This window comes from Lagopus leucura, unplaced genomic scaffold (genome assembly GCF_019238085.1).
Source record: "Lagopus leucura isolate 7727_CA_CO unplaced genomic scaffold, USGS_WTPT01 Super-Scaffold_100015, whole genome shotgun sequence".
In the NCBI taxonomy this organism is placed as follows: Eukaryota; Metazoa; Chordata; class Aves; order Galliformes; family Phasianidae; genus Lagopus; species Lagopus leucura.
Window position 1 is genome coordinate 2,957,877 of NW_024962269.1, and position 16,738 is coordinate 2,974,614.

The 16,738-nt window shown below is 37.8% G+C and overlaps 1 protein-coding gene across 1 annotated transcript in view; it reads left to right on the plus strand.

The window, feature by feature from the left end:
* The first annotated feature begins 66 nt into the window (after positions 1-66).
* Positions 67-16,738, plus strand: part of TRPM1 (transient receptor potential cation channel subfamily M member 1) — a 75,453-nt gene continuing 58,781 nt past the window's right edge. Inside the window, exon 1 of the mRNA XM_042875858.1 lies at positions 67-120. Within this exon, the coding sequence (XP_042731792.1) occupies positions 118-120 (3 nt within the window). The 5' untranslated portion in view covers positions 67-117. The remainder of the gene's footprint in view (positions 121-16,738) is intronic.

A 16,738-nucleotide genomic window follows, 5' to 3' on the forward strand; every position in this document is an offset into this window, starting at 1 on the left:
TTTTTGCCTAGGTTACAACGGCATTGTTTTGAGGATATGTAGTTCACAGAAAAAGTCATCGACTTTTCTTCACCCAGCAGATACCAGTCCCCAGCAACCTTCAGTGTACTCATTCTGATGGTAGGTAACTGCTGAACAGTATTCTGTCTATACTTCATTTCAGGGATAGAAACCAAAGAAGAGCGGTTGAAACATGTAATGGCTGATACCTACAAATGAGAGAAAACAGGTACATTAGTATAAAACTGGGCTGTGTGAACTCTTGAAGGGAATAGAAGACATGGTGTTCTCACTGTGAGTTTTGTTCTGCACAGGAAGCTATATATGATTTTTATAGAACTTGATGTAAGACTTTCTACGTGTACCTTATTTCAGTTGCAGTTATTCAGAGCTAAGAAAGATGCCAAGCTCTGTGTTGCAAAATTATGTTGGTTTTTTGTTGTTGTTGTTTTGCAAATAATAAGTGCACTTTGGCTAGCAAACCATCATGCTTCCAAGGAAAAACACTATAATTTCATGAATTTCTTAAGTATCTTCATAACATGAAAATTCAGAATTTCTGTATTTTGTCTATTGCATTTAGGGTTGTATAACTTTGGAATTTTTTGTTCGTCTGGTTTGGTTGCTAGTTCTCCTCCATCCCTGAACTCTGCAAACTTACTCCTTATTTAAGTCTTATCCAGGTTAACATTAAGATGAGAAATAATAGGCCTGCCTATAGTGTGAAAAAATGGGTTTTATAATTCTGAACCTAATGTCATCAACTGACCAGAAAGAAAGAGATTTTGAAACTGAATGACAATAGTTGTAGTAGTAGAGCTGTATGATAGTAATCAATTATTCAAGCTTGTGGGTTGTTTTTTTTTTTTTCATCCCCTAGTGTCTCTCTCATCATCTGGAGCTCTTTCTATGTACATCTTTCTCTGTAGTTTGGTATTAAGTCACTGTACCGTGCTGTGGAGCATCACCCCGACTGTTCTGCATTTCTGTTGGACAGTGCTGTGTTTAGTTAATAGATTCTCTATTTCTCTGTATCCCTCCCTTTCTTCCCTCGTTCTTTATGTATTAGGTAAGACAGAAAAGTAGCTATAGCACAAATGCAGAAGCATTCAAAAGAACAAAAAAAAGAAAAATTTAAGGCCTTATTATTTCATTTTTAGTAAACAAAAAATTTTAGTTAAAAAAAAAAAAATCCAGAGAAGTGTGTTTTTTTTCTAAATGCAGTAGATTTATAATGGACTGTGGTTTTGCAGCAGGACGTTTTGCTTCTTTTGGCTAATAATGAGACCTAGCAGTTCATGGCTTTCTGGTTTTAGTACATATAAGTAATGCACTACTTCTTTGATCTATGTGACTCCCAGTCAGTGAATCCCAATATGTAGATGTTGGGAATGGAGAAAGCTGAAAAAATGTTACAGTCTGAGGAAATGAGAAAAGTAGGATAATGCTGTTTGTTGGACCACTGAGAAGCCTGTGTAACTAAACAACGATGTTCTTTCAAACATTAAAAAGATTGTCGCTGTTTGAAGTGCTCAAGGCTCCAGAATAAGGTGTGCTAGTACCTAGTTTTGTTCTCTTGTTCGTTTTTCAAAAGTTAATTTACTGTGGCAAAATGTCTGATTTGGAAATCAAATGGATTGATCAGATGAGTTTCTTGCTTCTTTCCTTTAAATTGATGATAGAATGTTCTTCGCTTTCTGCTTCATCTCATTTGAAATGGACCCTCCATCTTCTACTGCAGAGAAACTGTAAGAAGTTTCCCTGCAGCTTTTTATGCATACTATAATGAGGAGAAACAGAAAAGGAAAAAAAAAATAGGAAGAGGCTGGATTTTTTGAAAGTAAAAAATATGTAAAATAATGAACTGGCTGTGAAGCCAGCCTACTCATAGGGAGTATATAAATGGGATTCATAGGATTAAATATTCTTGGACAGTCATTTTGATGTTTCCATTTATTTTCAGACTGGGAGAGTAGCAGGTTTATCCTGCTGGTAACTGAAAAGCAGGTGGGTTTCTGAAGATTTGAATGTCTTTAATAATGGGTAGTTTGCAGCACCACAGTGATTTTAGACTACCTTGGCATACATGTCCTCCTGCAGGAAAACTCCTGATGAAGTAGAAAATTGATTTGCTTGTTGGGACGCTTCTCCAGATACTTTGGTCACAGACTTTGAAATTGAAGTATCTTGCTAACAGTGAGATTTTTTTTTTGCACTTTAGTTGCTCTTTTATGGGTATTCATGGTTTTGGGTTTTTCATAATTTATTTGCCAATTGATTTGGTTTTTTTTTTTTCCAATATACTGAAGGTGATTGACAGGCGTGTACTTTCATGTCACAGGTTGTTTAGATACAGAACCAGTGTAAAGGTCTTTCACTTCTCTGCTGTGCCAGATTCTCATCCATTGCCAGCCACATCCTGTTCCAAGAGATTACCACTCTTTCCTCCTCCAGTGCTAATTTGAACCAGATCATTATACAGATCTGATTTAGACCACGCAAGCTGTTAAATCAGCTCAACTGATGAAGTGGAAAACTCCAAGGAGAAACAGGAACCTTCAGCAACAGTGTTTGTTTAGAGGGATTGCTAACGTGAGACCAGTCCTAAAACTACAAGCTGTTTTGGAAAATCGATTAAACTTGTGCTTCTAAATCACGAGAGCTGATGAAAATGCCAGCGTGGTGCATGCTTCCATTCCTTTAGCAAAGTGGGATCCACCCCCACAGTGTTGAATAAGCACAGCGGGTGCGAGAACATCAGCAAAACTTAGTTGCCTGATTTTTCAGCTGGGGTTAGTATTTAGCAGCTTCTGTTTCATTGACTGTTGATGGGCTTTCACCAGGCTCTTGGAAGGTCTCCTGCTGCTGATGACTTGTGAAAATCCAGCATAATCTTTAAAATATATTAAAAAGGGTGTACAGGGAGCTTTGGAAAAAAAGTCCTAGAATTGCAGATCCAAGATAAAAAAGTGAATGAATTTGTTATTCACGTTTTACATTGTATCCTGGAGAAGGGAATCATATTCTGAATTTCTACGTTCTGAGAGAAAATGGAAGAACACCAACTGATTAAGTAAAAGGCTTAAGAGCGATTTTGACACCCATGATGTCTTTCTGTGGCAAAAATGGCCCTGTGGATTTTAACTTCAGTGTCTAGAGTTTTCTTAAAATGGAACATGTAAAAGTAAAGACAAAACGAAGAGAAGCTGAGAAATGAAAGAAATGGGTTACAAAAATCAGCTTTAACTTCCTTTTTCCTATCCAATAGTTTTGGTTTTCTTTTGTTTCATTCTAGGCATCTGTAGGTAGCTACCTGCTCCTGGTTATAGCAGGATTGTTTATTTGAGAGCTGGCAGCTCTCTGAAGATGGGAGTTGAAGATAAGCTTTTTACAGTGAAGCTGACATACCCACTTACAGAACTGAAATGAATTGCTCCAACTGCTTCATCTTTTGTTTTTCCAAGTGAGAAAAACAGAAAGGAGCACAATCCTCATGCTACAGCACTGAGATCACATTCTTGTACATTAGAGCATGACAGACGTTGCCTATCTCAGGACAGATCTTTTTACTATTTCTATGCAAAATATCTAAGGACTAATTCTATTTAAATAAAATAAAGTTTTTAAAAGCCCCCAAATCTCTCTTCTGTGCTCGGTGTTTGCTGGGCAACCTTTGTGTTTAAGCCAGCTGAAGTTCTGGACCTTAGAGAAAATGGAATTCTCGTGCAGCAAGATTCAGATTGCTGCATGAGAATTGCTAAGTAAGAATCATTTAATCTTCAGTCAGCATGTGCTCATTTTTGTCTTTTAGCAAAATGCCATCTGTCATCTCCTGAGTAATGCAGTCCAGTATCAGTTCAGGAAATTGTGCTGCTGGAATATGATGCCAGTTTGCGAGGTAGCATCACTAGCAGGGACAAGTATGCACCTCAGCTTCATTCATTGCATCTGGGCGTGTGTAGTGCCAAAAATTAAAAAAATTTAAAAAAATTTAAAAATTTTGCAAAAGAGGTAAAAGAGTTTTGAATTTTTTTTTTACTCCTTGACAGCATTCATAGTGGGTTTGTTTAAACTACATTGCAAAACAAAAGTGCTCTCCCTAATACAACTTCAAGCATAGCTATTATCTGAATACTTTTCAGTTTTATTTATAATTAGCAAATAAGATGCTAGATCACGAGGATGTATTGTCAGCTCTTGATCAGACTCACTGCTGTGACATTTAACCACAATCTGAGAATATGATTCAGAATGTAGCAATCAAAAGTAAACTTTTGTGGATGAAAAATGCAGGATTGGATAAATCAAGTTCTGGTGTAAATGGAATTCCTCAGTGATAACAGTGTAGAAGACTAGAAAGTAATTGCAATGCTTTGCTGCTAAGTGTGGAAGCAGTGTGCCTGGCACCCACACCATCTTTGCAGAGGTACAAAGTGGTTGAAGCTGAAAACCCTAAGTAAATGAACAATAGGATTGTGCAACTCCTTTGTGTTATTGATATTTCCTTACAGACACAACCAGGCAGATTAGCATTCCATGTGTAGATTTCTGAAATGTCCTTCTTGATTCTCTGTGCTGTTGTCCATGTTCTTCTTTAAAGCAAACTCTCACAGATTCCTTACTTTGAGAAAACAAGCCCTTTTGGAGCCAATTAGATAAATACTAGTTGATAATAATTCCACTGGTCTTTTAAAGCACCTTGCCTCGTTCTCATTTCTTGTTTATTCTTTAATAACTGCCTCCTTTTGCTTTCACTCTGCATATTTAGACACAATAGTACTAAATATATGAATGGAGCTATTCACAGAAATCTGTAAATATAATACAAATATAATACACGGCACACCTTGTTTGTCACAATCCATATGATCTGATTGTCTAAAATCTAACTTGTGATCTTATGGGTTGCTTTCTTTTAAAACCTTAGATCTACTGTAGGCACACTCTCTGTCAGCAGTTACCCTTCAGCATCGCACAAAGCCTGTAACCTATAGTCTGCTGAGGACCATCTGCTCTTTTCATGTGCCTTTCTACTGATACCAAAATAATTTCCATCTGACTGCTCTGCACTTTGCACAAATAAAAACCTTTTGGGCTGCTGCTTGTAAAGTAGATTTACCTTCAATCACCATTTATTAAATCTCTGTCCATTAAAAACCATAGCTTGCAGAAGCTGCGTGCATTAAGCCTGATTATAGAGACGGTAGAGAGAAGAGGGAGGGGGACAGCAGTACATTGCCTTGTTTTTCTACTTGTCTACTGGCTGGTAACATTTGTGATAGGGTGCGTGTCAGAACAGGAGTCTCATTTCTTAGCTTTGAATTTGTTTTATGCATCCGCGACTCTTTTTATTTAAGATGTAACTTAATGATTGTTGGTCTTGAAAAAGACCGCTCAGACTGTATGACTAAAATCAGAGTTTTCTTTGGTGGTGGGGTACTAGGTTCCTTATGGAGGGTAAGGGCCAGGGGACTATGAAGGGAAGAGGAGGAAAGTTCACAGGTTCCTTACGGAGGATGAGCAGCTCCTTCAAACGCACTTCATTTAAGGGCTCAACATCTGGATCACAAAAGGTAAGCCTGCAATTACCCAAATAGCACAAGGTGAGGGAAGCAGCTGGAGACATGCTGTTTGTTTTCCCTTTGGTTTTTTTTAATAGCTGGTGTCACTTTGAATGAGAATGATTTTCTTTCCTTCTGTACAGTTTTTTTTTTTTTAAGTTCCAAAGGTATTTGTCGTGTTCATTGCTTTGGTTCTGACAGTGGATCTTATCCTTACTATGGGAGTTCATTCACAAGTGCACGCTGTGTTAAGGATCTTTGTGATAAATATCACCAAATAGGAGCAGCCTAATTATTTCCAGGCAAAAAAGTATTTTAATTTCTGGTATTTGCTGCTTACACTAAGTTTAGATGCAATCAGTGAGAAATCTGATAGGGTGTATAAAAGGGTTTTGATGTGATTCACTGAACATCTGCAGCAGATAGACTATACCAAAAACAGTTTGTGGTTGGATCGTGCTCTTTGCAGTATATGAATTAAGAAGTCAAGGAGGGAAAAAGACAGATGAATGCTTTATAATATGTACTTTCACTCTGTTCTTGTCATAAGCTTACTAGTTGTAAAAGAATATTGAGGCTTTTTGGTAACCACTGAACCACTCAGATTTTAGCTGTGAAGGGATTTTGAATATATCTTTTGACCATGGATTGATGGATTCATTTGGAACAAATGTAGACTTTAACTCGGGATTATGTAAATTGCATTTCAACAGACCTTTCTCAAATTGACTCCATTCAAATAATGAGAAATAGATTTATCTTCTCTTCTAACCCCTCCAGACCCCTTGCCTTTAATTTCTGCTGATCATCATGATGTTAACGTGACAGATTCTAATTAGGAAGGTGAAAGTAAATTTGAAAGAGTAAAATTGAGGGAAGGAAATGTCTAGCAGCATCCTGGGAGGAATGTTACTGACACTAGCAACTAATTATCTGTAAAAATGTTGAAAACAAATTCTTCTATACAATATGAAACGTTGGCCATTCTATTGCTGCAAAAATAGCTATGTCTGGTCTGTGGAGACTTTTTCAGCAGAGATTGATGGTCACGGGCATCACAAGATGAACAATAAGTGATGAGTAGGGATAAAATCGCTGTAATGGTCTTCATATGGTTTTATATGGTTTTATATTTATATTTATATATAATAGTCTTTATATGGTTTTATAAAAATAACTAGGACCATATCTCTTCAGTCTGCTGAAGAGACTGTCATCCTTTTGCATGTAATGTCCACAATATAGGCCATATTACAGATGCTGAGTGCTAGAAAAAGAATTAGTATTTCAGTTGAGTCCTTATGTTTCCTTGTTCCCAGGCCCCCAGCACGCTTAAAAGATGCAGAAAAAGCTCTAAGCGTTTCCAATGGGTTCGTTGTTTTTTTTTTTCTCTGCTGATAAGCGTAAAAGCACAGTGGAGGTTACAGTGTCAGCTAATACTTAGCTAAAGAGTTGCATTACTTGCACCATTACTTCTTCAGATATCTAGTGGCTATGTAAAGACTGAAAAAACAGGCTGTTCTCCAAGACATTTCCATTTGCATGAACAACTGTATACTGCTTGCTTTGCCAACTTCAGACATTAACAGTAGTTCTCAGGCTGTTAACTTTATTGAGTAATACAAAGGAACAATTATAAAGAAAATGAAAGATTGGAATCTCTTTTTTAAAATGTTCTTTTCTTTATTCATTATCACAGGTCATATAGTAGAAAGTCCATAATGCATGCACAGTGCTCCAGGTGCAGTCATCTTTTTCATGTTCACAAGTCTTATCTGCCAAGAATATAGACTATTGTTTCCTGAATGGAATAAAGTCAGAATGAAAAACCAACATGAAAATTGCTTAATCTTGTCCCTTTACTCCTATGGGTAAGGCTAGACAAGGAAGGACAGAAGGAACACCGTGCAGTTTTTATTTTTCATAATGAGGCTAGATATGTGTGGGTTTTTTAAGTCATTTTTCAAAAGCTGCAAATTCCCTTCATGTCTTACTTGTTACAGTCTTTCTAATTCTTTTGTTGTTTCTTTAGACATGATATCAGGAAGAAATTCCTTACTGTGAGGGTGGTGAGACACCAGAACAGGTTGCCCAGAGAGGTTGTGGATGCCCCCCTCCCTGGAAGCATTCAAGGCCAGGCTGGGTAGGGCTGTGAGCAGCTGGGCTAGAGGGAGATGTCCCTGCCTATAGAAGAGAGGTTGGAACTAGATGATCTTAAAGGTCCCTTCCAACCTAAACCATTCTGAGATTCTGTGATTCTGTTTTCGTTCATGCTCATTTCCAGAAGGAAAACAAGCAACTTCTGTGAGGAAAAAAAACCATTATTTATAGTTGATAATGGATTTTTTTTGTTGTTGTTGTATAACGGGCTGGGAATGATTCTTCTGAGAAGTAATGTCTGTTGGCTCTGAGATTAATTTTGCACTGTCAGCATACATGCAAGTGGAAGCCATCATCTCTGGGAACAACTATGTTGTAGATAGAAATTGGGTGTTTTTGTGCTCAGGGAGAACATTTTGCAGCGAATGTGAAGTTTTGCTAATGGTATAGCTGACAACAAGGAATGAAACTAGTCTGGAATGTGTGTGTTTTACAGGGATTTAGTGCTTTTTGGATCCATTAGAGAAAACTCAGAGAGGAAATAGTTATATCTATACAATGTGGCTAAACATACAGATTTGTAATGATAATTTCACCTGTTTTTCCCTTTTAACAAGAGTGGATGTTTTCCTGATGAGTGTGTAACAGTGTGGCCCTGGTGCATGATTTTGATGCCATTTTTACTGCAATAGGGCTGAATAGCAAGAGTAATTAAAATGTCCATCTCTACTCTGCTTAGCTTTCTTATGTGTTCCCCTGATTTTGATGGCAGTGCTCCAGAGGAAGATGGCGTTATGGAGCAGTTTTGCAGAAGTGCCTGCTTCGCAGTCACTGCTTGCTCTGCCATTAAAGGCATTATTCTGTACCTCAGTGTTCAAAGCTGTTGACAAAATGTACCTACAACGATTCATTTTCTGTTCTTCTGAATAGAGAAACATTTTATGGCAGCAGCTCTGCTTGTTATTTCTGTTTGCATTTAATTTTTGTATGCTTGTAAATTCTCTGCAACTATCTGCTTTAGGATCAACTTAGTACAAGATTTCCAGATGCTCAGATATAAGCTTTTATAGAGACACTAACGTATTTTTAGTTGCTTAATTGCTCGCATGGTTATCCTCTTCCCAGCTATCAACTGCAGTGCAAGGAAAAAAAAAGTCTGAACACAATTATAGGATTTTTTTTCTTTTCAATTTTAAATGCTGTCTAATAACGTTATATATTCGTATATTTAATTTTGTATGCTTAAAAACTCAGCTTAGAAAATAGTATAATTGCTGTTATTCCTATTTTAAAGGTATGACAGTATTACCCAGTGAATTACAAGAAAAGCTTTTGTGAACTACAAAGGGGGGAGGGTTCTTAGACCTTCAGACTAAGACAAATAATCTGTCATATGTTTTGTAGATTAGTTAATATAAATCCCTTGAAATTAGTTGCACACGTTAATCTTACATCCATGCTTTGTTTTCTTGCTTATGTTAATATTTAACTTCCAGTTGGAAAAAAAAAGATCAATAGGATGAATTTACATTCTGTTCCTGAACTCTTTATAAAAAAACTGTGATTTTCTTCAAATTACCATACCTTCTGATTGTTTATAAAAGTTTAGTTAATGGATTTACTTGGAATTGTTGTATGCAACTGTTTAATATTACAGTTATGATGATATAGATCACATGACAACAGTGGCATCATTTTCACAAGCCTTCCCTTACAGAATTTCAGACCTCTTTTTTTCCCCAGAATTTCTGCTGCGACTAAGAAGTTCTCCTTCCACACACATTTTAGCCACTGCCTCATTGGCTCAGGAGATAATTGCTGTGTTGTTTTTATTTCAGTTTAGGGAGTCAGATGACTGGAGGTGAGAAGGCAGTTTGCGTTGTCTTAGAAGGAGGAATCTCCTGGCTCTTTTACTGAACCATGTTGCTGAATCAACAATGGATCAGTTTAGAGTTGATTTGGTGTCTCAATGTTCTACAACAAATTGGATGAGTGCATTGCAAGAAACAGTCTGTAATAGAGGATGTTAGAGAAGTGAGATCAGTGCCAGCTGATCTCAGCAGGAGTTGGAAATAAATCCTTTAACCCTCTAACCAGGATACACAATTGGCCAAGGGAATTACAGAGCTTTTGTTTTGCTGTGACACACACTACAAAGGAAGAATATCAGTACTGTGGAGGATTTATCCAGTTTGAAATACAGTTCTGCTAGGAACCTGCTGTCCTTCTCAAGACTTTAAGGTACAGGTTTTAGGAATCTCTTATTTGTTGCCTGGAATTGTTCGCAAGGAGCTGAATCTGTGTTCTGCAGATACAAGTCGCAGTGTGGCTAGGCATGTGATACTGCAGTAAGCAACTTCTCCACAAGTCAATGTACTGCAGACGATCTGCAGGAGCAGATGGTGTGTGCATACGGCAAGAAATATGTGATCTGTAGCATGAAGGAAAGGTTACTGCAAAGGCATGGAAGTTTGCTGTTCAGGACAGGCTGTCAGCATGGAATCAGAGATAACACTTCTTGCGCTGCATTAGGTGTTAAAACTTTGTGTATTTCTATTCAAAACAGTGCCTATCTACAACTACTGTGTTTGTCTTCCAGCAGTAAGAATGTCATAGATTTTGCTGGACATTTTACACTGGTATGCCTGGCTAACTACCATGTAAACCCCAGAATTTCTGGCAAATGCAGACTGTCCAGCGGGATAAGATCATGTATTAAGAACTGCAAGTGTAATGGTAGGTTTGGGGTCTAGCACTTAACATAACAATCATTTTCTTATCTAACACTTCTCACCCCCTTTTAAAATTTGAACAGCATGTGAATAATGTATACAGAAATGCATCTCTGAAGAACAGTATGTTATTAGCCTGCTACAAGTGGCTAGGGCCAGGAGAGAATTTTTTAGAGACAATAAAATTGCTGAGCCAATGTAGGTTGGCAGACTGTAATTGCAAGGCAAATAAGAAGCATTTCTGGACTCTGTTTTACTAGCCATGGCAGTGAAAGTAAGAATTTAGTACCAGGATTCCAAAGTGTTAGGAAAAAACCATGAAGCTGACAAGGGAACAGTTGGAGAGCTTTTCCTTTTTCATACTGCACATGAATAGAGTCAGTTTTAAGGAATGATTTGTTTGAAATATTCCCTAATGCTGGACTTTGAACATGAAAAACTGATATTGATGAAACTAGTGGAAAGAACAGAATCCTCCCCCAGGAGTCACATGGCATGTACTGGATGTCAGAATTTCCCTGTCAATGATGTCTGATTTTTAGCAATTTGTGGTACTCTGACTAGCTGTTTATATGCCTCACTGGCAACTGTAGGATTCATGTACTTCTACACAAGCGTGCTTCGCTGACAGCTTCCCAGCAGAAAGTACTCCAATTCTGATTAGAACACCAGTCCTGCTGTAGAGCTTGGTTCACACTTCACCTTATGCCAGTGCATCTCCCCCTGAGCCCTGTCACTGAAAACCTGCAAATAAGCCTTAGTTCTGACTAGAGAAAATCAGAGCAGAATAGCTCAAGAGTTATTGCTTGTTTTGAATGTAGTTTTATAGAAGAAGGCTGTCATGTCTACCCGATTAAAAAGTGAAACAAATGCTCATGTGCTGCAGAGCTTTCTGACTTCGGAATGTAAAGAGCAGCCAGAAGTTATTTAAGAATGCTTCTGAGATGGAGAGGGGATTTGAAGTAGCAGGAGAGATAGAGTGTGAAGTGATATCCTGCCCTAGGTGATTACCCTTGGTTTTATCTGGAAACAGTGTAGGTAAAGAGAAAGGGTTTTGCAGAAAAACAACATCAGTTTGTGTATCATGTAGTGACTGTAGATTAACTGACCTTGTAATGGCATAGGTTATGGTGATTTCTGTTCTCCTGGTTAGTTTAAACAATCATTGTTTTCACGAATAGGACTTTTCTGGTTTTTGGTTGATTTTTTTGTTTGTTTGTTTGTTTTTGTTGTTTTTTTTAAATTTCAGTCTCTGCATTTGCAGCATGTACCAAAAGGGATGAAGATTCTTGTAATTTAGTCAATCCTTAATACTCAGATGCAAAACATAAACAACGGAGTATTGGAGCAGTGAGAGAGAGCATTGAAAAAGAGACAGATTGTAGACCAGAATCAGCAGCTTAAACTCAGTTTTGTTACTAGCTTTGCCATCCACTCAACTCTGTCAAATTGGGCAACTCGCTTTCCCTCTGCTTCCTGTTCTATCCTATGTCTCTTGTCCACTTTGCAGAAATATTGTCAGTTGCATGTGGATTGCAGTTTCTATTGCAGCTTCCTTGGTATACAATAATGGAAAAGCTGGAGCTGGATAAAAGTAGCCTTTTTTTTCTGGGGAGCTAGTGAGTGGTTCCTCTGGTCATGTATCTCCCATTCGAGCCTCCATTTAACTAATCTGTGGTGGTAGTTTGCTCATGCAGACTCTCTCCAGGGTTGCTAAACATTGATTGATTTATTTTTTTTTTCTTGATATATGTGCCTGCAATAAAGATACTCTTTCTCATTTTGAAAAATGGAAACTTAAGCTAAATTAGGCCATGGCCATCCAACAGGATAAAAAGAGAAAGCCAAAATACATGAGCTAGAAAAACAGTGAAAAGCAAAATCTCTAAACATCAGCACGGAAGAGGGAGAAGAGTGTGTCATTTTTTCCTAGAACACAACATGCAAAAGAACATTCTTCCACAAGGGGAGAAGGTGCAAGGGCACATTTTAATACTGCTTTTATGTTTTACAAGCTTTCCAGAAAATTGAATAAATACTGTCCAAAATTTTAAATAGATTTTAATTACCCAATAGATAAACTGAGGCTTTCCAGTCAAAATAATTTGCTCATATACAAGATAGAGAAGAATACAAATGAGAATCTTAAGTACATTCATAATGTATATAACTCGAGGATTCACTGCAACAACCTTTGGAGCAGAGATGTATAAAGGCCAAATGGAAGATTTTACATAGGTTGCAATTTTTTATGAAACCAGCTAACTGTCTGACCATCTTGGCAGTAAAAACAGCTGATTATTCTCATTCATATTCTCCTTTACGATTGAAGATCTACAACTTCCTGAAGGGAGGTTGTGGTGAAGAGGGATTTGGCTTCTTCTCCCAGGCAACGAGCAGGACACACGGAAATGGCCACAAGTTGTATCAGAGGAGGTTTAGATTAGACATAAAGAAGAACTTTTTCTCTCAGCGAGTGGTCAGGCAGTGCAATGGCTGCCCAGGGAGGTGGTGGAGTCGCCGTCCCTGGCAGCCTTCAAGAGGTGTCTGGACGACGTGCTGTGTGATGTGGTTTAGTACTAGTGGTGGCAATGGTGATGAGGAGACGGTTGGACTGGGTGATCTTGTAGGTCGTTTCCAACCTTGTGATTCTATGATCTAGCTGTGGGCCAAACGAAACAAAATAAAAAGATGAAACCTGTCCTCTTCATTTAATTAAAAATTATCAATGAGATGAACTGCATAGAGGCTTGTTTTTTGCCCCAGTTTTACTGCCTAATATGTGGATAATCTTTTGTGCTGTGAATACCTCTATCTTCTCTTTCCTTTTGCTAGTTGTTAACAAGAAGATTCTTGACATGAAGCATGGAAGTGTCACTGTCAGGTTAGCCCATCTGTTTTAGAGATAGGAAGAATCCTGCAGATAGTCAGTAGCAGGGTGAAATAAGAAAGCTGGCTTGTGCTGGCAAGTGACAAGAAGAGAAAAGTGAAATAATCACATTTTAAGGAACCTTTTCTTTGGGAAGAGTAAAAGCAACAAGGAGTGAAAACTAATGTTCATCAGCAAATAAAGATGAGGGTGGAGAGTGTTAGAACAAGTAGCGGAGTCTGTGAAAGAAAATTGTATGTGCCATACTGTCAAAGATACAGGCAGGTTTGGGAAGCATGGAGGCAGCTGAGCAGCTGAGCAGATCAGGCTCCCCAGGTGAGGTGTAGGCAGAATGAGGAAAAGAAAGCCACTGAGAACTTGCAAATTTCAGGAGAGAGTGAAAGCAGTGGCTGCAAAGGAGGCAATGTGCAAATTGCAAGGAAGAGTGGGAGAACAGTGAATCATGCAACCCCAGACTAATGAGATTCTTCCTTCACCACTTAGGTTGTGCTATAAAACTAGCACATGTATGCTCTCTAAGACTTAACTGCAGTCCAAGAGAGTGAGAAACAAAGGTTCCCTGATGTATAGATGTAACATAATAGTGAAGAAGCTGAATGAACTTCACATTTAACAATATGAGGAGACTGCAGGTATAGAGGACGTAAAGTTTTTTGTGACAATGTCAACTGATTTCCCAAGGGTAGCTAGTACAGTCTCTTCCAAAACTCAAGAAACTGATTAGAAGCTTATTTTTAATGATGATTTTGTACTCTTCAAAGGATAGTTCTGGCCTTTTCTGCCAGTAATCTATTTCTGTGCAGAGTAATACTTGCTGTGATTTTAATAACATTCCACTGACATTTGATTCAATGGGACTTTCTATAGAATCTGCAGAAGCATTTGGCTGTAAAACGTATCCAACAGTGCAAACAATTCCTCCCCTAACATCTTGGCTCACCTAACAGGGTTGTTATATTGCATTGGAAAATATTATGTTCAGTGTTGATTGTGTTTTGTTAAAATTCTGTTACAATCCTAAATAATCCTCACATGCTCCGTCAACTAGACCATGTTAGCTGCTTTTAACTGGTTCATTCCCTGCTGCAAGAGAAAGGAAATTACTTGGCCTTGGACTTTCCGTGAGAGAGCACTTATTATCAGTGGATGTCCTTTTCTTCTGAAGTAAATTACAAATTGGAAAAGTGTTTTTTACAGTCACAACAAAAACTAACTAATCAGTTGACTACTGTGATAGGGAGCATCTTTTCTTAACGTAAGTGTATCAGATTTGAAGGATAAAAATGAAGGTAATTTCACCACCTCCTTTCTTCTACCCTCTTTCTGCAGATGTGTTGTGAAATAGTATCAGCTTGTATGATGTCCTCTTGGAAATGACATGAAAAGGCAGCCTTGTTGTATAAAGATTAATCTAATAATAGCACAGTAGAAGATGTAACAGCTGGTATGGATTAATATTCCTTAATATCTGCTTTCATGTGATTAATAGCTGTATGGCTTAAGCCTCTACCAGCAGAAAGCAAACAGTGGTTACTAAGCTCTAATAAATGTATTATTTGTAACTTTCTTTTAACAGAACAGAAATTCAAAAGTGAAATGTTCTTTCTTTAACTTTTCTAGGTTTTCTGGCTGATTTTTATTTCTGCCCTTTGCCAATTTTTCTTTCACAGGTCATGTATTACAAATGTTTATTACAATATTTGTTCAGTGGCTCATCCTCTCGTTTCTTATGCAAAGTACTCAAAACTATTCATAACATATGTAAGCAGTAAATTATTACCTGTATTCATTAATTCATTTATTAATGTGTTGTACATTAATTCACAGGTCAAGATTAATGCTTTAGGTTTTTGCCTTGATGTTCACATTATCTAGTAAATATCTACATCTGTTGCTATGTTTTTGGTAGAGATTTTAGTATTATGTTATAGAAAAACAAAGACTTGATGCGTATGGAACTGGTGAGCAAGAGATAAATTTCGAAGCTTTTTGAAAACATTAATCAGCGCATGATTAACTGGGCCAGTGCTCATAAAAGGGTGCATGCTGTTTTGAAGTTACATCTTTATCACTTGGTAATTGGCCTAGGTTCCATTGAAGTTCAGTTCTCCCAAATCTTTGCCAATTATGAGCAAATTCATCTCTATAAAACTGGCAATCAAAAATCTGGGTAGGAATCAGGCATACTGCTTATGAGCCTTTTCTATTAGATGCCCTAATAAATCCAGAGGTAAGGCATGATAGCTAAGAGCAGCCCTACTAGGTCAGACAGAGAGCTGTTATCCACTGTATTGACAGTGCTGTCTAGGGAGTGATGTAAGAACAGGAGAAAGATGCAATTTTCTCCAACACAGAGTTGGCTCCTCATGCCAGCAAGTCTTAAAGTAATGATTGTCTGGACCAGAAGTAATATGATGAAATTACATTGTTGCCTTTTAGTATCTCAGCATCCTGTACCAGTTGTTCTACAGTGTAGCTGCAAGTACAGAAGCCAGCTGGGGCTTATTAGTTTTGAATAGGTTTTTTTTATGTTTGAGTAAGTTCTCTTTACCCAAAACTAATATCCATCCAAGATTGAGAATACTTCTGTACTTGTTTTGATGTTTGGTCATTGTAATTGTCAGACCTAGGTTTGAACAGAGGGCTTTAAAAGTGGAAGGTTGGTGTGTTTTCCTAAGTTACCAGCTGAATGTCAGTTTTACCTTCAGTTGCGATGTTCAGAAGCTATTTGTCCTAGCACTGATGGAGTGTCATGTTATCTCTGTTTTCTGTAACAGAACCTTTTCCTCTGGGGAAGCATTATTAATGGAAACACAGAAGGGCACTAATGGGGTACTTGAATGAAAGCAGTTGTTGCAATTTCCCAGCCCATCTGGCCTCTAGCTCCTGAAAAGGTCTTCTATAGAGCCTGTGAGATGCTGGTGACGATGGATCGGGGAGGATGCCTTTGATACGTAGTTTACAGCTGAAACTTTTGGTAATCAGAATGACCTAATCTCAATGCCAGCAATATTAGCTCTCATGTCAGTATTTAGGAACCTTACATGAGTAAGGATTGGGAGCCCTTGTTCCTACAAATCACTTCGGAAAAAGAGTTAATTGCAAGAAGAACACTGCATGGAATCACACTCAACTGTGTATGTAAAGGTAGCATTTGGCTAACAGTACAACCTTTCCTGACGTATTTTCAAGTTTACACAAGGTGTCTAGGTTGGAATACAAGTGCCACCTTCCTAAGGTTTTGTTGGTATTCATCGAACTTATGATTTGGTTTTCTTTAATTACATGCACTTGTGTTAATCAACCACTAGATAGAGCTATGTTAAATAGAATGTGCCTCTCTATGAAGTTTTACCCTGAAAGTCACATTTTCTGTAGGACAGAGGCAAAATAAGGCTTAATTGTTGCACAAGACAAATATGATAAGGAAGATATTTTTCTCCATTAACATAAAA